At 40.3% G+C, this 25,858-nt stretch overlaps 1 protein-coding gene across 6 annotated transcripts in view; it reads left to right on the top strand.

The window, feature by feature from the left end:
• LOC148522165 (proton-coupled folate transporter-like) overlaps positions 1-25,858 on the top strand; it is a 549,361-nt gene that overhangs the window by 309,343 nt on the left and 214,160 nt on the right. For all 6 annotated transcript variants that reach the window (XM_088474522.1, XM_088474521.1, XM_088474518.1 and 3 more), the window contains one exon: positions 3,936-4,033. In XM_088474522.1, the coding sequence (XP_088330648.1) occupies positions 3,936-4,033 (98 nt within the window). The remainder of the gene's footprint in view (positions 1-3,935; positions 4,034-25,858) is intronic.

Below are 25,858 nucleotides of genomic sequence, written 5' to 3'. Positions count from 1 at the left end.
ATACAGACTAGAACAAATAGGAGAACATACAACAGTAGGGATTTGGGAATACAGATTGGTGTGGATGGGTAGGAAGACAGAGAAGTGCTGGTGAGGGGAGGAGACAGAGTTCCACAGTTGGGGGGACAGAGTGGTGCAGATGGAAAAAGAAAGAGTGCCACAGAGGAAAGTAAGACAGAGTGGTGTGGCTTAGGGGAAAGCAGTGGTGCAAAAGGAAACAGAGTAACACGGATGCAGGGCAGTGCAGATGGGGAAAGACAGATTGGTGCGGAAGAGAGAACACAGACTAGAACAGTTCGGAGATTGGTAGGGATTGGGGAAGACAGAGTGGTGCGAGTGGTGGGGGGAGACAGAGTTGCACGGTTGGGGGGCCAGAGTAGTGCAGATGAAAGAAGAAAGAGTGCCACTGATAAGAGAAAGACGGCAACATGGCCGTGGAGGAAGCACGGATGCAGGGTGGTGCAGCTGGGGAAAACAGATTGGTGCTGTTGAGGGAACACAGACTAGCACAGTTGGGAGACCACACAGCAATAGGGATTGGTGAATATATAGCAGCATGGAGGCATATAGGGGAAGAAAGTGTACATGCATATACAGAGTATGATAAATTTTAAAATAACGGAGCTGAACGTGTATTCTAAATGAGATAAATGTATGGAGTGAGAAGGATGTTGGAAGCCAGTGAGATTGTTGTGGTGATCAAATGGGAAGATTGTGGGCACTAAGTAGGTTGTGGGAGCCACATAACTGCTCAAACCTCAGTTGCATAGACTGAATGTATAAATTCCAATGAGTACACAATTATGTGAATTAGCAGCTCCACCATTTTGTGAGTGACTGCAATCTCATTTTGTGAGAGTGCTGAATCTGCAGTTAACCACAGGCTGTGATGGCATACCATATCTGTATTGTGCAAGGAACAGGTCCATTAAGGCATCATCCTTAATGATCGTAATTTTTTTTTTTAGTTTGAGCGGCACAAACTCAGTAGGTTTTGAGAAATTTCAGATAATGTATTAGAAGCCTTAATGGGATATGTAAAATTGTAAGGTTTTTTGTCTAAGGAATATATATATATATATATATATATATATATATATTTTAATATGCCATGCCTTATAATGGCATATTATAATTATAAGGGGTATATGTACTAAACCTTGGGGTATAGTATGCCATGCCTTATAATGGCATATTATAATTATAAGGGGTATATGTACTAAACCTGAGGAGAGATGAAGTAGAGAGAGATACAATACCAACCAATCAACTCATAACTGTCATTTTTCAAACGCAGCCTGGAAGGTGACAGGGGCTGATTGGTGGCGACTTTATCTCTCCCTTTGTATTAAGAGCCTGTGTTATTTTTTAAGAAAACCTTTTAGAAAATACTATCATTTAGCTTGTCAACCTATGTTGAATACTGACACTATACACAGCTACAGATTTATTATACAGTGTCCGGTAAAGGGTGGACATTTCATGGCCCATATATATATGGAGCCAAATGAGGCAAAGCAATGCTCATATTTTTGAGTGTCCGTGTAGGGACTGGCCAGAAGGAGAGACTATGACGTGATTGGTCAGCTTGACAAATTATTGCAATATTTTGGAACTAATATTCCCTGAATTTAAATATATTACAGTTTGGAATATAAGCAGGTGAGTGCAGAATTTGAATGATTTTTTATTTTATTTAAATGGTGTGGTCATTTACCAAAGGCACCGCAAATGCTTGAGTGTTGTGGATTGAAAATGTGAGTGTGTGTGTAAAAAAAAAAATATATATATATTATTTAGGGGTCTGCTTGTTCATTCAGACTTATCTCCTTAACTACTGGACAGATTTTCATGTGTGTTCCACTATTCTATACAGCATTGGTCGAAGAAGGTTTAGGTGTATGAACCATACTTCTGCAAAAAATGGAGACTAGCAATGACTATTTTAGTGTAGCAGTCTCAGAAAAAAATCTTGCACAAAGTTGCTGTATAGCAGCTGGCCAGGGTGCTGTAATGGCAGGAACCAATGAAAGACCATTGGAGATAGCAATGTGCCTTGTTGCTTAGCAGCAGCCTAGACAAGGGAGGGAGTCGGGAACTGAGCAGGGTCAGGTCTAAGGCTGACAAAGTGAGAGCCAGCCTCCAATGAACCTATGAAGATGCCCTGATGCTGAAACAGTAGCCAGAAAGGAGCCAGTGGAGGCATAGCTATCAGAAAAACAAAATAAACAATGGGAAGACCATCAAATTATTTCCATTCGATGGTGGCAAACATTGGACTGCTACTATCAAATGGCAAAAACACTACCATCACAACAAAAACTTTATGGTTAGTAGCCATTGGATTTCAATGTCTATCCCTATGCTGAACCTGCAGGCAGACTCCGGCGACCACTCCACCATGAACTGTTTCCTCTCTGGTGTGATGTTTCCACTCAGCCACATGCCCTTGGTGAACTGGAGGCACCTACCATCGAAGTCAGCACAGTTCTCAGACAGGGGCACCACCGTGAGGAAGCTCAACTGGAAACCCAGGAAATACAGGGTACATTGTGCAAAGAGGATATTTTGCTCATCTCCATGTTCAGCAGCTGGGGAGGGGTGCGCATGGAGGCTGCGTAAATGTGCACAGGTTCTCCAGCCTCAGGGACATGCTGCTGATAGTGCTTACAGTATCTGCAATACAAGTCTCTCATCCACGATCCTCCTGCCCTTCCCAGCATATCCTAGTGGCCGGACCCCAGCCAGCTGCAGGGCAGCAGCAGTGGGGGTTGTGGTGACACTGGTGAGATGCAGGGGGCAGGAGTGAGAAACAGGGGGTTGTGGTGAGATGCAGTGGACTGCAGCACATCTGTAGATACTAGGACAACCACCACCCACAACACTTGGTCATTTGGGTGATGGTTGTCCTAGTATCCACAGATTTACTGTTGTGCCTTTTGAAAAAAGTAATATAAGGACCAAAATGTTGAGACTGTTTTGTGGATTTATGATTCATGAGATGCCATATAGAAAGTAAGAATTAATTTTTTTTTAAGTTGTGCAATCCTGGTGTGTGCCCATTTTTCTATATTTCTATACCCCTTAAGCCTATAATGTTTTAATACAATACTGAGGGAGATAAATAGGAACATAAACACACCTATAACAACTCACCTTATGTTAAATGTTTATTTTTCACTTTTGGCAAATATTTTTTTTCCTAATAAAGATGTGAAAGAGGTTAGGGCCATACATGTTACAGCAATGAATGTGTGTTTAGTAGCTGGCGTATAGCAAGAGAAAAACTGTAAATCTCAGTCTATGCTCTCATTTCACTGACATTACATTTGTGTTGTTGTATAATGTTGGTATTCCTTGATTAATAACTATAGCAACAGCATGTGTAGACACACACATAAATAGTCCAGCAAATTCCATTTGAAGAACCATAATGTTGCTATCGGCTGCACAAGAAACACATTATCAAACTTCTATTTCCATTTCCTTTCCAGACGTTTCCATTCATTTTCATTTGAGCAGTGATTGAATCTCTGCAAAAAAATTATATAAATGGTTAGATTAAATATGACATAAAAGTCACTGTGATGTGTACAAAGTTGCTAGTATGCATTTAATCACTTGTCATTGCTATTGTAATATTATTTGCTTTATAATTTATTATGTAATCTGAAGGTCATCCCATGTCACTGACGAGCTTACAGCTACAGTACATTACTCGCTGCTAGTAAAATAAACTTTTGTTTACAGTATTGCACAAAAGGATCACAGAACGGTCCTAGGAAAAGATTAACCATTTTATAAAGTAGTCTATAACCAGACATTGTTGATTATATCTTGTCTTATGTGCACCACTTATATTTAACTCACTAAACACTAATGAATAATTTTATATAAATATACAGTGCTTATGTATGTTTTCATATTTTCCATAGGGGAGCAGTCAATCTCACTGATGTTTTTGAGTTATCCTCCAAGAAGTTTTAACAATGAGCTTTATGGTTGGTACACAGCATCTAAAATGTTAATTTCAGTAAGTATAAAAGTATTTTATATTTAATACAAACAACATTTTATGTGAAGCATTGTGTATTATACCTGACATCAGTTCTAAATAGAGATGAGCTGTTCAGTTTTGGCTCGGATCTTATCACCTACATTAATTCAGATCTCAGCATGAGGCAAAACATAATCTTTCATGGAAAAAAATGCCATCTATGTCTATGAAAGAAGATGTTTTGCCTCATTCTTGGCGGTAAGATCTGAGCCAAAACCAAACAGCTCATCTCTACTACTAAAATGTATTATGTAACATCATTATAGATGAGTTCAAGAGAAAAACAATTGTTTTAAAGAATAACCTTCTCTGGGAAGCAGTTTTTTTACCGGCATCCGGAATGCTAGACATCGGTATTCCAGTGCTGGAAGCCCAACTCTGCACTAAAGATTGGTGTCTAAATACTGATGCCTATCTGTAGCCAGTCTCTGAAATCCCAACACCTGGCACCTGAATGAAGGTAAGCGGGGACTGTTAGTTGTTAGCAGCAGGGGGAGGGTTAGTTTTAGGCATCCATGGGGGGACTTAGGGTTAGGCACCCCCATGGAGGGTTAGGCTAGGGGAAGGGGGGTTAGGTGCCACTGGGGGGAGGTTAGGTTTAGGCACCCCCCCGGGAGGGTTAGGTGTAGGGTGCAGGAAGGGGAGGTTAGGGTTAGGCTCCACAGGGGGAGGTTAGGGTTAGGCACCACTAAGGGAGGGTTAGGTAGGGGGGAGAGGGGAGCGTTAGGGTACTTGGCAGCCCCAGTTGGGATCATGATGGTTTGGGCTTCCAACGTCAGTATTTAGTCCACTGACAATACATCCAGCGGCATTACATACTGATTCCCTTTCTCTTATTGTCAACTGTAAAGTCTGCACTAAGCCACACCATTACAATCTTAAAGGAAGATCTAAAGAAAATAGCATAGTCATAAAAAGCTGATCTACAGCTTTATGGAGGCAATTACAATAGACTAATGCAGGATAAAGGTTTTATTTTCTTGTGATCTCATACACCAGACTGTGCTTTTGTATTTGCTATTAACTTGGGTTTTGTTAGCTGAGACATCTCTTATGTGGGCCATCTTGGGTGATAGGTCAATGCCATCCATGTACAATATGATCAAGAGACTACTGATTATCAACCACAATTGAAACATGGTTTATTGTATCGGGGTAAAAAATCCAAATGGGGAGATCCTCATTGCTTTGATCTGAAATTCCATGTTTACAACAAGAGAACTATAGTAAAAAGTGTATAAGGGTCACACAAACCTAGAAAGTTAACATTTATTTGCATTGCATGTTTGCTGATATGTCAACTATCAGGTTTCAGTTTTAATTTACAAGTATGCTGTTTTCAAAGTTTAAGATTGATCAAAATTTAAGCTGTATCTGCCTAAGGTATTGTAACCTCTCCTCCCCTGCTTCTTTTCTCCTCTAGCTGAGTTTTATAAGGTAATTAGGGGCTCATCTGGAGAACTGTCTTCTTGTTGGTGCCTCCATCTTATCTTCTGTCTTTCAAGGAAAGTGGTTGTCCAGTCTTCGGCTCTGGGATACCCCTTATGGACTGAGTGTACTGTAGGTGCAATGAACTTTGTACCTTTCCTCAATAAAGTAACACACAATGACACAATATAGATAAATAAATTAGCCAATAGAGGTGGTTGGATTCTATTAAAACATTAAAATGTAGACATTTTGAATGGAATGCAAGGGGATACCAATTTCCTACAAATGGAGCTACTTATCCCACATTGTCACAAATTTGTAACATACAGAATTTGATAGATCTACAGTATATGTATAAATCATTGACTTTCCCAATGTCAACACCACCACATTATAGTAATACTTATAAATCCCCACCCATATTTCCTGTTTACAATACTGTCCTTATCTAATATTTCAAATTACTGGAGAACTTTCACACAAATACACAAATATAACCATAGGTTGTCCTTAGAATGGGGTTGTGATTTTTGGGCAAGTATTAACACTTACCTAGGGATTCCAGTCCTGGACTGACCAGAATAGGGCAGGTTGACATTATAGCTGGGGGACCTCATGCTGCTTGTCTCCCTACTATAGTCGTTCAGCCTAGTGAAAAATAGGGGCAGCCCCATGCCATTCCAACCTCCACTATTTTTCACTAGCAGCCTAGAGTTAGAGGCCTAGGTCTGGTTATCTATTTGGGGGTACCCCACATTTTTTACCTGATATTGCACATTTTAACATATTAGCCTGCACAGAGTGCTTAATTTTATACTCAAGGCAAGTTATTTAGTGGGGTCGGTTTAAAACCTGCTGCTTTATAAATTCATGGTTTATACAGTATCTCAAAGTAATAACAAAAAACATTGATAGTCATTCACTATTCATTGGAATTGTAAAGTGTGGTATTTCTGCATTGAAAGTCAGTTTGGGCTTTAGTAAATCTATGGATTACAAAACAGTCAGAGAAATGCTTGGATTGCGAAACCGATGCTCAGTCATTTTCCAAATTACACTTTTATGCACACAGAGCAGATATAGACAAGTGATGGAGAGTAATTGGTTTTGTGTTGTGTTAGTTAATGTTTGGCGAGTATAATAAATAGAGGATTTTGTGTTGTGAGTGGGTTTACCGAGGTTGAACTATTTGGCTGGTCACTACTAGATAGATTACCTTTTTATAGACCGTGACATGGTCACAGGGTTTTCTTTGAAACTTGCTGTTGCTGTCTTTTCCATCCTGATAAGCTTAAATAAAATACAGCAAAGTGGATCTGAATACCTGTGTGAGTACTGTCTGTCTATTGCACCTTTTATGAGTGGTGTCATCATGGCAAGATGGTGCTTTCTTACACAATTCTGATTCTGCTTTCTTACACAATAAGACATGAACATGGAGGGTCTCCTGAGAGCTTTGGTGAGCATGGTCACTGTGCAGCAGGAACAGCTAGCCCAAGTACTGCGAGTCACTGTGGCTCAAGAAGAAAACACTAGGCTTTTGCATGATGTGCTTGCTCTAGTGTGGTAGGATTCAGACGTTCTGGTTCCCAGAAGTCTTGGCAGAAAAACTATTACAATACTTGACCATAGAAGCTCAGCGGGCTTATTTTGATTTAATGGAGGAACAGGCTTTGGACTGTCAGCAAGTGAAAGCCCACATAATGGCAGCATTGGGGTGATGGGTCCAGGGTTTCTTTGATTGGTGTTTTGTCAACCATAAAGCCATTTGTTCACAGTTGGCCAAAATCTCCAAAGTGTTAATTACCGGTTGCAGCCAGACTGTTCTCTGGCTTGTCTGGGCCCTGCATTTCCTACAGTACTGTAGTCCCTGCATTACTCCTTCCTTGGGAAATCCATTGCTATTATATTAGACAGTCCTTATTATGCAACATGCACTCTTGGCATTGGTTGACTTAGGAAACAAACTGACATTGAAAGAAATGACAGTTAAAGGTGCTATGCCTCCATGGAATCACTGAGGAATATTAATAAACTTGGTTTCTGCTTACTTTAAAGATCTAAAGAGTTACTGTAGTTACTGCCATAGCCCCAAATATCCTTATTCCAGGATGAGATTTTCCTCATTCCAGGAGGTGCTTAATGATCAGGTCATTGGTGGACATGAAGCAACTGGCACCCTGACTGAAAGTCCAGTCAAAAAAGAAGCCTATTCAAGCCCTAATGGACACCAGAAAGGAAACAAAAAAAATGTCCTTGGGATTTTTGCCATAGGGCCAAGTCTCATCCAAAGAGGCAGAAGGAGCAAGAGATTCAGTCCTTGACCAGTGATGCTGTCAGTTGACATGATTTCAAGTAACAAGAAAGTATTTTCTCCTATTTCAGGGCACACCAACATTATTGAACATGACAGTTACACCACCATTAAGCAATGGCCCTTTCCATATCCCTGAGGCTAGACAGGCTGTCATGAAGTCAGAGAATATGATCCTACTAAATGTGATAGAGGAATCCACCAATGAATAAACTAGTCCCATCTTGTGGGTCTTAAACTCAATGAAATTATAAGCTTTTTCAATGACTTTTGTAAGTTTATTAAAGTATCTCAGTTTGCCAGTTACTCTATGCCATGGGTAGATGATCTAGTGGAGAACGTAGCCTGAAGTAAGTATCTGACCATGTTAAACCTCTCAGTGGTAAAGTCATATAACCCTGAAAGTATTGGCTAATCCCAATACATTTCAGACACCTGAGGACTTGTTTCACTGTAAAGTGTTAATGTGTGGGATACATGGAGCAAAGGCTACAGTATACAAAGGACTATGGATATACTCTAGATGCTCTATAAGGTATATGCAGCTGTATGTCTAAACAACATAGTCATCTATTCTGAGAATTGGGAATCACATCTTCCCAGCGTAGAGGCAGTCTTGACACCTTTGAGAACTGTTAATTCTAAGAAATGTGCTTTTGCCATGTGAAAAGCAAAACAGTTCAGCTTGCCATGGTCTGACTAGATATACTGATAAACAATCAGGGAGTTTGTTAATTAGCCTGGGGAGAAGAATAAATAGGTGATTGGGTGTTATGGGCAGGGTATACTACACTTAACTAATTGGATAATCACTAGATAGCTGATTTTGCATAGTCAGTGAAAGGATTGTAGGATTTTCTTTGAAACTACTAGATTTAAACTTGCTGTTGCTGTCTTTGCCATTCTAACAACCTTCAATAAATTACAGCAAAGTGGATCTGAAAATCTATGTAAGAACTGTCTGACTTCCGTGCCTTTTACAAACTTTTGTCTGTGTCCAGAAATAAAAGATAACCAATGAAGTTGATTAAGAAAGTAGAAAAAGTATCAAAACCACTTATGATAGATTGGACAAAATTATTTTGAGAACAGTGGTCACTATGGTGGTGCGGGCTGTGCCAGATGACACCATCAGGCAGGGTGATGCCAACATAGCGGAGCTGCTTTGTCACTGAGGGTCTTCCATCACCCCCCCTGTGGCCAGAGAGGCTTGAGGCTAACCAGCAGCTCCTGGAGTGCTAAGCAAGCCACCAGTGTGATGTAATATGGGGGTGTGACACTTCATGTGCATGAGGGGTTCATAGTACTGCACTGGGTATCACCACACCTGATGTTGCCACTGTACGGGACTACAAGGGAATCTGGATAGTAAAGATTGCAGCTGAAAAATACTGTATATTACAGAACATAGATTTATTATAGAGATGAGCGGGTCCAGTTCGCCGAGAACTGGACATACCCGAAAATTGCAATTCCAAGTTGGATCCAAGACCGGCTCATGGTTTCCCTACTGACTCTGATCCAAAAATGAGGCAAAACCTCTTCCTCCCACTGTCAAATTCTTGCAGGTTTTGCATTCTATAAAGGGCCCGGTTATCGGCGCCATTTCCGGCTCTAGAGAATGTGCAGAACAGACATTTTCTGTCTGTGCTGCTGTTTTTCAAGGGTGCAATTTTTGGGGGGCTTGGGGTCTGTGCTGCTGTTGTTTAAGGGTGCAGTGTTGTCGGGCTTTGGATGCAGTACATAAAGGGGGGCTGCAGTACATAAAGGGGTGCTGCTGTGTTGTCATGTCCATCAAGGGGCTAGAGCCCCTATACATAAAGGGGTGCTGTATCATCCAGGTGTGCTCTGTGAATACAGGGGTGTTCTTCCCCAGTGTTAAAAAAATAAAAGTTAAATAAAACTATCATTCCACAAAAAAAAGATGTTTTGAGGGTTTTTTGTGTGCTACGGTAGCTAGTAGTTATGCTATTATTGTTTATTGAAATTGCCAGACCAGACCGTAGTTTATCATCCACGTGTTTGTGACTCTGCAGGTGGTCTGTCCGCACTATTTTGTTCCGCAGGGGTGCTTTGTTGTCCATAAAGGGATTCTGTGTTGTTCATCAAGGGGCAGCTGCCAAGTTGGGAATTTATTTTCTAGTGAAGTGGAATCTAGATGGGAATTGGTAGGACCTCAATTAACTGTCTAAAATCCACTGCATTATTAGCGGATATTGGATGCACATCTAATATCAGCATAGATGTTATGGTGTCAGTGATTCACTGTACACCTGGGTGATTGCTGTCATATGTGCTCCCCCTTGCAAAGGATTTTTTAACAGTCTATTGTTTCTTAAAGTACTACTAGAAGTCTTCCTGGTCCCGTTCTGGGATAAAAATCCACTCCCAGCAACAACAGCAGGCACAGCACTCAAGGATTCTTCAGGGGCAAGGACTGATGTGAATGATTTAAATATTGTTTGTAAATGCCTCCCCTCCTCCCTCATAAATTTGCTTCGGTATTAAACAATTAAATTAAATTTACTCCTAATCAAATCTTCTTTTCCTCGCCTTCAACTATATACTCCAACTCTCTCAGGCCTCTTGAATAAAAAAAACATTTGTTTGCTGATGTACCATGTTGGAACTTGAACTGCCAGAGCTGCTGCAATCTTTGACATGCAGTTTCTGAATACCAAAAATGTCCAAAAATGTTTATGGCCACAGACTGCATCTCCTGTATTCCCCTTTAATTTAAAAAAATAATCTGAACCACCAAGTTGATTTTGTGGGTAAAACATTGGACATAATGTTCACCCATGCTCTCCCTTCCTCCCTCATAAATTTGCTTCGGAATCAAAAATTTAATTAAATGTACTGCCAATCAACCCTTCATTTCCCTGACTTCAACTACATACATACGCCATCTTCCTCAGGCCTCTTGATTAATGCCATGTTGTAGATTGAACTGCCATGTGCTTGTGCCACCCACTGCTGCTGCTTAATTTAGTCAGCCAGCTAGCTTGGTGCAAATTTTAGACCTACTGGATGAAAACAATATTGTGAGCTGTAAGGTGGTCAAAATTGACTGGAAATGAGTGTAAATTAGAGTTATTGAGGTTAATATACTGTAGGAACAAAAAAGCCAAAATTATGTGATTTTAGCAGTTTTTATACATTTTTGAAAAAAAATACAGATCCAACACATGCAAAGGCAGTTTTGGCAAAACCAAATCCAGCTCCAAAACATGGAGATACAAACCAAAACATGGGGGTCGGCGCACATCCCTAGTTCTTAACATTTATTACATTTATTAAATAGCCAGACAAATAAAATGTATGATATTGGGCTATCAAATGAAACATACAGAAAAAAACAATTGCAGAAGATACAAAAAAAATAGCTTATTCTTAAATATATATTTTTTTACTTATTGGTCAAACACAGGACGAGGTGCAGTATATAACATAATGTAAAGTAACAGAAAAAGCACCTGAGCCACTTTTAAATGGAGCAATTTGGATCCACTGTCTGAATGCTCAAAGGATGGTAACAATCCTTATACTATATTACCTTCCCCATCACACCGCAGTAACTATCAGGTAATGCAAAGAACATTGCAGTAATTATCGTATAATGCAGAAGACAACACAGTGAACTCAGTGTAATGCAGATAACATGTTTCTGCCAAATAATGCAGAGAACATCATAGTGACTGCCTTATATGGCAGAGAACCTCTGTGACTGCCATAGAGTAAAAAGTGCATCAGTGACTGCCATATTATACATATAGCATCAATGAACACCATACAATTCACAGAGCATCAATATCTTGATATAAAGTATACAAAGAGCATCAGTGACTGCCATACAATACAAATAGTATCAGTGACTGCAATAATACATAGCACATACCTGAATTCAGTGCTGTTCAAACAGTGAAGATATTGAAATGAGTCAAGTGGAATTATGCATGCAGGGCTGCAGGTACAAATGTCCAGGGTCACCAGTAAGCCTCTTTCTTAGATAATGTAGCTGGTCTACAGGCTCTTCAGCTCTATACAAGGCTGCTGATACATTCATGGGGCCCAGGTACTGAATGGGGAAATGGTCAAACAAGTGAGATGTGGCCATATCCCCCTCCAGTAAACAAAATACTATGCTCCACAACAATAAGTGTCACTGCATGCTGTAAAGGGGGATGTTTAGCAGCTGGTCATAGCTCCAAGCAGGGCAACCCTAGCTGCCTTGCCCTTCCTCTCTCCAATGTGCACAGCCCCACCACACACATCCTGGCATACTGTGCACAGCCAGTGAGTGTATCAACAAACACTGAGCCTATGTTTATTAGGACTCTACAGTAAGCTGATCTGAAGGGTGATGATTAATAATCACCCTTTATTTGCCTGACAATGCTGTGGCACCCCATTGCTAAACCTTTGTAATTAACTGTACGGCTTTCTTTACAGTAGTTCTCACACACCTGGAGTGAGTAGTAGGCAGATTGTAAGTTAATATTCCCACACCTCTACAAATCTTTCTGGTAGAGCCTTTAATTTTCAATATTTTTAGGGTGATATATTTGTATAAGGAGATGATGTACTTGTTGCCATATGGAATTTTTTGAGAATGTAATGATCAGTGATACAACAATTATTTTAAATATTATATATGATGCCAATTGTGACATAAACAATTGCATAATTTTCAAGTGACTTTATAATTTGTTATCAGAAAATCATTAGGAGTGAGTCCACTTGTGAATAGAGATGAGCTGTTCAGAACCTTGGATTCCCACACCTCTACAAATCTTTCTGGTAGAGCCTTTAATTTTCAATATTTTTAGGGTGATATATTTGTATAAGGAGATGATGTTATTGTTGCCATATGGATTTTTTTGAGAATGGAATGATCAGTGATACAACAATTATTTTAAATATTATATATGATCCCAACAGCGACATAAACAATTACATAATTTTTCAAGTGACTTTATAAATTGTTATCAGAAAATCATTAGGAGTGAGTCTACTTCTGAATAGAGATGAGCGGTTCAGAATCCTTGGATCTCCCTGTCTGCCCAAGCCAAAACCTCAAGATCCCACTGTTTGATCTCACGGTTTTGGCTGGGGCGCCACTTTCAAAAGTCCCATTTAAATCAATCAGCTGACCACTGATTGGCTGAGAAAGCCATCTGTCATGCTCTCAGCCAATCAGCACTTCCTCATAGACTTCAATGGGATAAATGGACCCAAGATGGAGGCTCCCCCCACACCAAGGACACTGCCACCCACAGTGCCAACACTGCTGGCAGTGTCGGCACTGCTGGTACTCCCTGCAGTGCCAACATGACCAGCAATCCTGCACTAAGGACACAGTCAGCACCCCTGCACTGCCAACACTGCCGGCACTCCTACACTGCTGGCACCCCACACTGAGAACACTGCCAGCAATTCTGCACTGACGACACTGAATGCACTCCCACACTGAGGACACCACCACCACTCCTGAACTGCCAACACTGCCTACACTCCTGGACTGAGGACACTGCGCCACCCCTGCACAGCCAACACCAGCAGCACCCCCGCATGGCCAACACCGCCAGCATCCCTACACTGAGGACAACGATAACACCCTCTGTCACAGTAAGTGCACCATTGGTGTATCCAACCTGCACTGTATCCAACATGCACTGTATTTGGCCTGCACTATAACCCTCATGGTCTCTGACCCACACTGTATCTAACCCACACTGTATCCAGCCCAAATTGTATCCCACACTGTATGCAACTAGGACTGTATGCGACCCACACTGTGTCCAACCCACACTGTATCCAATCCACACTGCATGTGACCCAAACTGTATCCAACTCATACTGTATCCTGCACTGTATGCGACCCGCACTGTATCCAACCCACAGGCTTGGAATGCTGTTTTTGTGGTTGAGGAGATTTTGGGGAACTGCACAACAGAAAGGCTAATTGATCACATTACTAATTTGCAAAACATTTTTAACCGGAAATAACTGCCGTTTATTTGTGCCACTGCTTTGTTTCTTATATTAGCCTGCCTGAGTTTGGCTTATACTTGTGAACAATATTGCGAGCTGTGATGTGGTCAAAATTAAGTGGAAATGACTGGACATGACTGTTATTGAGCTTAATAATACTTTAAGGACAAAAAAGGCCCAAATTATGTGATTTTTAGCTTTTTTGAAAATTTTTGGAGAAAAACCAATACCAGTCACGGTGTTTTGGAAATACCAAAACCGGACAACGAATTAGAACCAAAACCAGCAAAAATGGCCCGATGCACATCTCTACTTCTGCATAAACAACCTTTAATAGCCTATTTTCCTAAAATGGGTCTCTATATTAGTTTTAACCTTAGAGTAGTTGTGCTTTTACCAAAGTTGTATTTTAAATATATTTAACGTTTACCAATATTTACCCCAGATGATTTATTTTTATTATCTGAAAGATGTTTCAAAACAATAGTTTCATTTTGTGCATGACTAGCACATGTTGACTTGAATTTTTTGTTGATATTTATTACAGTATTCTGGTACAACTCAGAATACCTATTCATCTTGCTTGCCAGTTGCATGTAATTTGTGGCACAATTGTGCAAATTTTAATTAAGCTTTGTTTAATCTCTCACTCTCCTCCTTTGCCACTCACAATAAATGCTATTTTGGAAGAATTTTTTTTACAATGGAAGGGCACAGTGCCCTAGAGTGAAAGTTGTGGAGAGTGGTTTAATTTATAGGAATTGAATGAAAATTGGCAAAAATATATTTTTTTTTTCACAATTTAATTACAAATATTACAGTTACATTGATAATTACAGTACCTATCCCTTGGTAGGTTGCAGCCTGGAGTCAATTGATCTTGTTAACCTAACTCTAGAAAACAGTACTTTGATATGAGTGCATTGGAGAAAGGGCACAACTACAATAGGCATTGGAGGAGAGGCACAACAACTGGGGGCATTACAGAAGGGCCACAACTACTGGGGGCATTGAAAAAGGGACACAACAACTGGGAGCATCGCAAAATGGCCAAAATTACAGGAGGCATTGGAAAACAGGCAGGCAGCCCGATGTATGTGTGTATATATGTAGCCAGTGTCGGGGTATTTAGTCTAAAAGGGCTGGGTGGTAGCAACACTAGCCCTATAGTAGGGACCCGCACCAGTCATTGGTAACCAGAATAATCCTTTTGAATACAGAGAATATTTTATATTTATGTTAATGTATATATAGATAACAGGATGTTATAGGAAATGTGTATATTTTGTACAGAGTGATAAGTCATTGTTGGAGCACAAACACTCAGGGTAGAGGTTAGTGCCATAGGAAATGAGCTGGTCATGTGATGACCAGAGGGATACAGGAAGTGACAGTTGGGTCAGTTGGTGTTTCCCCCCTCCAGTGCTGTACAACAGACTTACCAGCACTGCAATGAGAGCAAAACCTAGCAGCAGTCAGTAGTCAGATAGTGACAGGCCAGTGTGGGGCTTTCTGGTACCTTCAGCGGCAGCTTCCAAACCGCAGTCACTAGACTTTGTGGTGGTAGAGAAGTAAGAGGCTCCCAGGAGGTGCTTCATGGTGGGGGCCTGCGGTTGTTAAGGTAGCCTGAGATCTCCAGGGAGCATGGTTTCCAGGGCAGCCACATCAGAGAGGACTCCAGGCCGGGGGAGTGAATGAAGTAGACAGACGGGTGGCAAGACAGTTATGTAAGCCGGTGAAGTGCAAGCTGCAGCAGTCAATTTAATGTAGGAGTCATAGTAGCTGTAAAGGCTGCATGGGACCTGGATAGGTATAGCAAACTTGCTTTACATAATGAGGATACCAACATATATAAACCACTTTGCTTATACAGAAGCCCAGTAAGCTTCGCTAATACAGAACAGAGGGATCAGCCAAAGGCCAGGACCATTAAAGAGGAGCAAGTTAACAACCCAGAATATATAGAGATATAGGGGAAGTCCTCATTTCCCTCAGCTAGGATAGTGATAATGACTTATACTTCAAAGAGTATTGTTGCCCACTTTCTTTGAGCATTTATATACCACCTATTCCTAACATATGTAAACTGATACAGTGTGTATATATATATATATATATATATATATATATATATATGTATTTAGCTATCGCTGAGGAGCAATAATAGTGAAAGAGAAAGTGGAGCTGGAGTACACCAGTGGAAAGTAGGGTGAGTTAAGGCTCCTAATGAAATAAGACTATCTGATGCAGCTGAATATAACTTGTTAAAGAGTCACTTATTCAGTCTACAGAGAATTCAAGGCTGCAACATTGTAACAATTGCATCGTTCATGGACATCAGTCCCAGAGAGAGAGGAACACCTAGTAAGGAATTAGTTTTAAAGAATTCTGGGGATATTGTAAATATTTCACCTATAAACTCTCTCTTTGACTTTTGCCCCTCTATCAGAGCCTGTATATTTATGCTGTTCAATAAGAGTGTGAACTGATACCGTAAGCTGAGAACAGGGTTCACCTTTGAGTGGAGATATTATTTGGTCCGTAAAAGAGGACCGACGGAAACTATCTATGCTGCCAGGAGGCTGTATTCAAGACTTTGACTTATAGTAAGGGACTATAAAAAAAAAAACAGAACTGTGGGAAGGACATTTTAAGTTATAGGGAATCCTGAGAGTTTATCCAATCCATTGTATATTTATATGTGTATTGTTATATTGTCAAAATACTGCTTGATGTTATAATAGTATAATTATATTGGTAGGAGTGTTATTATTGAAATTTAATAGCATAGGTTACTTTTGCAACTATGCATGATTTTCTTTAGGGTCACAAGTAGAAGCTGTTGTAGATAAAGTTGTGAGCCATTTTGAAAGGTGGCATTACGAAGGTGGATATCGTAGGGATGGATTTTTTCAGGAATAGTTCCGATACCAGCTGGGGAAGAGACATATGACGCATGGAGAGAGGCCGCCATTCAACACTCCGAGGAATGGCAGTGCCCTGAACATGTCAAAAACCAAAGAATAGTTGAAAGTTTAAGGGGTACAGCTATGCGAATAATCCAGGCTACACGTAGATGTAATTCTAATGCTACCTTGGTTTATTATTTTGAGGCATTGGATTATTCCTATGGTACCTTGGAAGATGTAGGAGATTTGTTGACTAGATTAAATTGCACATATCAAGAACCTGGAGAAACGCTAACCAACTATATTTATAGAGTTGATAGATTCATTTATAAAATAGTTGAGAAAGAGGGTATGGAAAGAGGTGATGTGGATGAGCATCGTATGAAATAACTCTTACGTGGAGCTTTGACTACGGACCCTGTGGCCCAGATGTTATATTGATAGGGCCTCCTGTGGCCGGAGGCCAGCCACACAGGGTTAATGGCTGGCACAGCACTGAAGGGGTTAACCCTCGTGCTGTGCCGCCATTTTTAAAAGGACAAAAAGGCGCCAGGCGCCCATTGTAAATGTATACTCTGCGCTATGCGCTGAGTGTTAAGTGTGTTTTTAATGTTTTATATGCAGCGGCCTGGACTTGCTGCACTGGGGGAGTGGAGGTAGAGTGTGTCATGGCCGCTGTGGGACAAGGAGAGCCAGCTCCCACTGCGACCAGCGCTGACACAGTTAAAGTGGACAGTTTAAAAGCACACTGCACATGGTTCATAGTAAACTGTATTAAAGTATATATGTATTGCTGTAATGCACTGCAGCTGCTCTGCAATGCATTAGTGCATGAAGCAACGTATATTTAATAGGCTATGCACTATATGGTTTAAATGTAAATTGGTTTTAAATGCACTTTTTGTATATGATATGACCAGCCTCTGTGTCTACAGAAACTAGCAGGAGGTCTGTTGAATAGGAAGACCTGTTGTGGTCAGTAAACTTTGGCTGGAAGGTTACTGTGTGAAGGTGTGAATGGTGTCATATAGCCAAACACTTCACATACTGAACTTCCTTTTGAAAAGACAATTTGTTTTTAAGAAGATCCTTTTGGATGCCACTTCTAAAAGCTGAATGTGTTAAGGTTGGAAATGCCAAAGTGATTGATAAGGATGAATATCATTTACCATTTCCTGTGAAATGTTATACCAACATTTTAGGAGACACTATAATGTATGATAAATCAGTTTGTGTTTAAAGTTTGGGTGGTGACCAAAACACCAGGTAGTCTCAGGCTCAGGGGAGTGACCACTCCCCACTGTCCATATGCCAGCACATGCACAGGTCATGCACTTAAGGTGATTGGTTGGAAACCACAGGACATACTTACCCCCTGTGGAAGTGTGTGTTAGAATGACATAAAAAGAGGGACTGTGAGCCCTGTATGTGCACATCTTTGAAAATCCTGTGTGGAGGAGACCTGCTGTATGATTCCTGTAACATTTTGTATGCTGATATTCCCCTTCAATCTGAAGGGAGGGTCTTTTTTTAAGACTTTGAGCAATAAACACCTTGCCTGACTTCAATGGTATCTCAATCCTGCGACCAACAGAATTGCGCAAAATGCTATTCCATTCTCCTGTTGTTCTGGGTAAGAGTTCCATGTCTCCAAGTTCAAGCCCTCTGCCAGCTACCGTGCAGACCTGGTCCATTGTGAGGGATCAGGTGGGAACAGCCGACACCAAACAGGAGGTGTGTCCGCAGTTAGTCAAATGCATACACAGCAGAGGCAGTTCCAGGTGCCGACGTAGCAGCCTGATTGTACGTAAAAAGCGGTTACAAACGCCGATGGTAGAGTTTGGTGGTGGCAGCATCGTTACACGCCCACGGTGCAGTGGGCGGAGTCAGTGACAGGCGGTCACTGATGGTGAGTGGGAGTCCGAAAGCGCTAACCCATGACCAGAGCCATCCTAGGCGAAAGGCGTCCGGTCACACCTCCCCTCCTACCTTACATGATCTAATTAAAGATGTCAAATTGGATGAGGTTCAAATTGAAAATAGAGAGAAATCATTAAAGAAAGTCAAAATGGTATTGCCTTCGACTGATACCACCAGCCTAGATAATTGTATAGTCAAATTGATTGAGGAGCAAAATAAGAAACTTGAACAATTAATTGCTCTGCAAACTAATAGTAACAATAATAATCTGCCATCTGGGCTAGGTAGGGGAGTAAATCGAAGAGTGGAGTCTAGGCCTTCCATCACATGCTATCGATGTGGACAATTAGGACATTGGTCTCTTGAATGTCCCCAGAATGAAGATTCCCATAGAAAGTCTAATTACTTTGGAAGGAGGAATAATTCACAATCGGGAAAATCAGAAGGGAGGTCTGTGAGCCCCTCACAGACTCCCAGACAAAAAATATAGATGTAATGGGGAGTGTTACGTGGATGGGTACTATACCTGAAGGCATTATGGGACTTGCTCCACTTGTGAAAGCTCTACTTAACGGGTATGACTGTAATGTTCTATTAGATAGTGGGTCTCAAGTATCCATAATCTTTGAAGATTGGTATCGTTCCCGTCTATCTGATGTACCACTTCTACCATTAAGTGGACTTACCATTTGGGGGCTGAGTGAGCAGAAGTATCCCTATCTGGGTTATGTAATCACCCATATCAGTTTTCACAATTTAGAATTAAAGTCCCCGGAAATAGTCCCCATGATTGCAATACTATGTCCTAACGCTCCATGGGATAGTAGAGATGTATCTGTAATAGTAGGAACTAACACTTATTTATTCAAAGCACTGACCCAATGGTGTAATGAGAAAGGTAGTTTTTACTTACTTGCAAATAATGATCATTCTACAAGGGAGAGTGGAGTTTGTAAAAAAATCTCTGGGCAAAATCAAAACATGGAGCAGGAGGAAAGAGAATATTGCAAGGACACTGGATTCAAAGAGTTAATTAGACCATGTTTCCAAGGTAGTGATATAGAGGATAGTCAACAGGAATGGTTGGCTAATGAAATTCAACAAAGACAACAAGCTTTTTCATTAGGGAATTGGGATTTAGGTATGGCAACTGATGTAGAACATCATATTAAATTAATGGATAACACCCCTTTCCGAGAACATTCACGCAGATTGGCCCCAGCTGACTTTGACGACATAAGGCAATATTTGCGTATGTTACTGGAAAATCAGGTGATAGCTGATTCAGAGAGTCCCTATGCATCACCTACTGTTGTGGCCAGAAAGAAAACGGGTGAAATAAGACTGTGTATTGATTACCAAACTTTAAACAATCGTGCCGTCCCCGATCAATATACGGTGCCTAAAGTGGATGAGGCTGTGTCTACAGGGAAGCAAATAGTTTTCCGTATTAGACCTGCAAAGTGGATATTACCAAATAATGATTGCAGAGGAATGCCAAAAGACTGCTTTTATATGTCCCATTGGGTTTTTTGAGTTTTTGAAAGTGCCTCAGGGCATAAAAGGTGCCCCTGCTACCTTTCAATGTACCATGGAAAAAAACATAGGAGACATATGCTACCGAGAAGTGTTGGTCTATTTAGATGACATTATTGTTTTCGGGAAGACTTTAGAGGAACAAAATGCTCGGCTTCTTAAAGTATTAGATTGGTAGAAAAAACAAGGACTTAAACTCTCCATTGACAAATGTAAGTTCTGTCAACCCTCGGTGAATTATCTGGGACATGTAGTGAGTAGAGAGGTGGATTGCTACTGACCCTGAGAATGTAAAGGCTGTGAAGCAATGGCCATGTCCTAAAAATCTCAAAGAATTAAGATCCTTTTTGGGGTTTTGCGGTTATTACAGAAAGTTTGTCTCTCATTACTCAACTATTGCAAAACCATTAACGGACCTCACCAAAGGATATCCTCCCAATAATAATAAAAAAACAACAATCTCTACTGGCTCTACCCATAATAGCACCATTGGTTATTTCAAACTGCAGGAAACTTTTGGAGAAAGGTGGAGTGAATCATGTGAACGATCTTTCCAACTGTTGAAACAACTTTTAACAGAATCACCCATTTTGGCTTATGCCAATCCTGAACTCCCTTATGAAGTGCATGTAGATGCTTCATTCAACGGATTAGGTGGAGTGTTATACCAAAAATATGATGATCATTTGAAACCCATCTACTAGGTGAGTTAGGGGGCTCTCCTGCAGTGAAAAACACTATCCATTGCATAAATTAGAATTCTTGGCATTAAAATGGGCCATAGTAGAAAAATTATATGATTACCTATATGGAGTTACTTTCACGATACATACTGACAATAACCCTCTTACCTATGTGAGTACCACAGCTAAATTGGATGCCACAGGACATAGATGGTTAGCGGCTTTGTCGAACTATCATTTCACCATCAAGTATAAACCAGTGGTAAATAATGTAGAGGCTGATGCCCTTTCTCGCCGACCCAATGCAGAACCCTTGTCTGGTAATGATGAATGGATTGAAGTCCCTGCTTCTACAGTCCAGGGATTATGTCATCAACTTTCTTGTATGGTTTCGGCAGAACGAGAACTCATTAGTGCACTTGGAGCTGCAGATACTGCATTACCTGTACTGTATTGTAGATTGACTACCACTGAATTGAGAGGGTTAGAAGTTGTATCCAGAGGAGAGATGGCAAGGGAGCAAAGTAAAGATCCTGACATTATGCATGTAATAAACTTACTAGAAGGAAATACTGGGCAAGCTATTCCCAGTGATAGGACAGGAATGGTAACATTTTTGGTTAGGCAGAAATCCAAATTAATATTCCAAAGTAATGTATTATACAGAAAGACTCAGAGGCCCAATGGGAAATATAGATGTCAACTAGTTTTACCATATAAATATCGAAAAACTGTATTGCATGATCATCATGGTCATTTTGGGTATGACAAAACTCAAGGATTAATAGCAGAAAGTTTTTATTGGATTTATATGAATTATGATGTAGAAACTCACTGCAAAACTTGTGGTAATTGTGGTAATTGTCTACTCCGAAAGACTTTGCCTACGCATTCTGCATCCCTTTTAAACATAAATAGTAATGGACCCATGGATCTCATTTGCATTGATTTTTTTATCTCTAGAAGGTCCCGACTGGAAAGAAAACCAAATTTTGGTCATTACTGATCATTTTACTCGGTATGCTCAGGCCTACCTCACTTGTGATCAAAAGGCCATTACCGTCGCCAAAACACTTTGGGAAAAGTTTTTTTTTTTCCATTATGGATTACCTGCACGCATTCATTCTGACCAGTTATGAGATTTTGAGAGTCGAATTGTAAAAGAACTGTGCCTATGCTGTGGTATAAAGAAATCTCGTACCATGCCATACCACCCTCAGGGAGACCCACAGCCTGAACAATTCAATAGAACTCTATTAAATATGCTGGGTACACTAGATTTGAAGAAAAAATATCAATGGAGCCGTCATATCACGCATCTGGTGCATGCATATAACTGTACCACCAACGAAGCCACTGGATACTCACCATATGCTCTAATGTTTGGGCGAGAGGCTAAATTGCCTATAGATGTAAGTCTGGGAACTTTATCATCTTCCCCAAAGTCCTCATCCTACACTAAATATATCTCTCAGTTACGGCAAAATTTAAAGACAGCTTATGATACTGCGCAGAGAACAGCCCGGAAGTTAGAAAGAAAGAAAGAATGAGACATTATGACTCCAAGGAACATCTGTTACTTCCCGGAGATCGAGTATTAATAAGACAGTTAGGCTTTCCCAGAAGACAAAAGTTAGCCAATCGTTGGCGAGAAATCCCCTATGTATTTGTTAAACAATTACCTAATTTGCCTTTATATCAATTAATTTCGGAAACCCAGACAGGACCTGTACTGAAATATCATAGACTACATCTATTACCTATACATCAAGATGTTCGGTTCACTGAGAAAGACCCTTCTACTTCCTGAGCGAGTGTTGGGTTAGGGGTTACCCAAATCAAGAAAGGAAATAAAATTTCCAACTATTATGAATATCAGTCGGAGGACCATGATATTATAGATCCTAATATCGAAAATGTGGATACTGGGAGATATTTCTACTCCGAAGCATTGACAGCAGAACATCAGGATAGTGGTACTATTGATCATAGTACTGATAATAAGGAGGGTGAAAATGTTCTAGAGGGTAGAAGTGAATGTGAATCTCCTGAGAGCAGTAACACTGATAATGATTCTGCATATACCCCAGAGTCATTACCAAGCTGTAGGGAAGAAGAAAGGGAGTGTATTCCCCATCATCGAGAGAAAATACAATGTGGACCCCCACAGATACTTACTTATGATCAATTGGGAATACCCAGTAACATTACTAGGATTATCCATCCAAAAATTATATTTACCTGGCATAATTTTGGATATGTGGGCTATAAGATAAAAGAGAGTCAGTCGGACTGAGTAACTGAAAGGGAAACAGGGGTTAGTATGGTGATTCATCATCAATTAGTAACAGAAAGTATGTAATTGATTTGATCACCAGGGGGAGAGTGTAGCCAGTGTTGGGGTATTTAGTCTAAAAGGGCTGGCTGGTAGCAACACTACCCCTATAGTAGGGACCCGCACCAGTGATTGGTAACCAGAATTACCCTTTTGAATACAGAGAATATTTTATATTTATGTTAATGTATTATAGATAACAGGATGTGTTAGGAAATGTGTATATTTTGTACAGGGTGGTAAAAGTCATTGTTGGAGCACAAACACTCAGGGTAGCGGTTAGTGCCATAGGAAATGAGCTGGTCATGTGATGACCAGAGGGATACAGGAAGTGACTGTGGCGGCTGGGTCAGTTGGTGTTTCCCTCCTCCAGAGCTGTACAACAAACTTACCAGCGCTGTGATGAGAGCAAAACCTAGCGGCAGTCAGTAGTTGGATAGTGACAGGCCAGTGTGGGGCTTTCTGGTACCTTCAGCGGCAGCTTCCGAACTACAGTCGCTGGACTTTGTGGTGGAAGAGTAAGAGACTCCAAGGAGGTGCTTCATGGTGGGGGCCTGCGGTTGTTAAGGTAGCCTGAGATCTCCAGGGGGCATGGTTTCCAGGACAGGCAGCCACGTCAGAGAAGACTCCAGGCTGGGGGAGTGAATGAAGTTGACGGATGGTTGGCAAGACAGTTAAGTAAGCGGGTCAGTTTAATATAGGAGCCGTAGTAGCTGTAAAGGCTGCATGGGACCTGGATAGGTATAGCAACCTTGTTTTACCAATTGAGGGTACCAACATATATAAACCACTTTGCTTATACAGTAGCCCAGTAAGCTTTGCTAATACAGAACAGAGGGATCAAGCAAAGACCAGGATCATTAAAGAGGAGCAAGTTAACAACCCAGAATATATAGAGATATAGGGGGAAGTACTCATTTGCTAGGATAGTGATAATGACTTATACTTCAAACAGTATTGTTGCCCACTCTCTTTGAGTGCTTATACACCACCTATTCCTAACATATGTAAACTGATATATATATATATATACTGTATGTATTTAGCTATCGCTGAAGAGCAATAATAGTGAAAGAGAAAGTGGAGCAGGAGTACACCAGTGGAAAGTAGGATGAGTTAAGGCTCCTAATGAAATAAGACTATCTGATGCAGCTGAATATAACTTGTTAAAGAGTCACGTATTTAGTCTACAGAGGATTCAAGGCTGCAACATTGTAACAATTGCATCGTTCATGGACATCAGACCCAGAGAGAGAGGAACACCTAGTAAGGAATTAGTTTTAAAGAAATATGGGGATATTGTAAATATTTCACCAATAAACTCTCTCTTTGACTTTTACCCCTCTATCGGAGCCTGTATATTTAAGCTGCTTAATAAGAGTGTGAACTGATACCATAAGCTGAGAACAGGGTTCACCTTTAAGAGGAGATATTATTTGGTCCGTAAAAGAGGACCGACGGAAACTATCTATGCTGCCAGGAGGCTGTATTCAAGACTTTGACTTATAGTAAGTGACTGTAAAAAAAAAACAGAACTGTGGGTAGGACATTTTAAGTTATAGGGAATCACGAGAGTTTATCCAATCCATTGTATATTTATATGTGTATTGTTATATTGTCAAAATACTGCTTGATGTTATAATAGTATTATTATATTGGTAGGAGTGTTGTAATTTAAATTTAATAGCATAGGTTACTTTTGCAATTATATGTGATTTTCTTTGATAAAAGAATAACTAATATATATATACATATATATACATGATTTACTTACCTGAAGGAGTGTAAAGATACTGTTGAGGAGCCAGAACCTGAAAGAAAAGATAAGTGATTGGGTATGTAATGTATTGAAATTGTATCCTAGTACAATATACACTAAAACTATACACCCCAAGTATAATACTGTCATTACATAGAATGGGCTTTCCCAGGTTAGCCTAGATAATTTATATCAAATACAAATCTGGGTGGAAGCACTACATACTAACTCATAACGAAGGGTTACATATATATATATATATACAGTCAGGTGCATAAATATTGGGACATTGACAGAATTTTCATATTTTGGCCTCTATTCACCACCACAATGGCTTTGAAATGAAACAAACAAGATGTGTTTTAACTGCAGACTTTCAGATTTAATTTGAGGCTAATTACATCCAAATCAGGTGAACGGTGTAGGAATTACAACAGTTTCTATATGTGCCTCCCACTTTCTAAAGGGCCAAAAGTAATGGGACAAAATAAACAATCCTTAATCTAACTTTCACTTTTTAATACTTTGTTGCAAATCCTTTGCAGGCAATTAAAGCCTGAAGTCTGGAACGCATAGACATCACCAGATGCTGGGTTTCATCCCTGGTGTTGCTCTGCCAGGCCTCTACTGCAAATGTCTTCAGTTCCTGTTTGTTCTTGGGGCATTTTTCCTTCAGTTTTGTCTTCATCAAGTTGAAATGCAAGCTAAATCAGATTCAGGTCAGGGGATTGACTTGGCCATTGCATAACATTACACTTTTTTGCCTTAAAAAACTCTTTGGTTGCCTTTGCAGTATGCTTCGGGTTATTGTTCATCTGCACTGTGAAGCGCCGTCCAATGAGTTCTGAAGCATTTGACTGAATATGAGCATATAATATTGTCCGAAATACTTCAGAAATCATTCTGCTGCTTTTGTCTGC

The sequence above is a fragment of the Taudactylus pleione genome, unplaced genomic scaffold (assembly GCF_031769625.1).
Source record: "Taudactylus pleione unplaced genomic scaffold, aTauple2 ptg000154l, whole genome shotgun sequence".
Classification (NCBI taxonomy): domain Eukaryota; kingdom Metazoa; phylum Chordata; class Amphibia; order Anura; family Myobatrachidae; genus Taudactylus; species Taudactylus pleione.
This window is presented reverse-complemented; position numbering and strand designations above follow the sequence as displayed.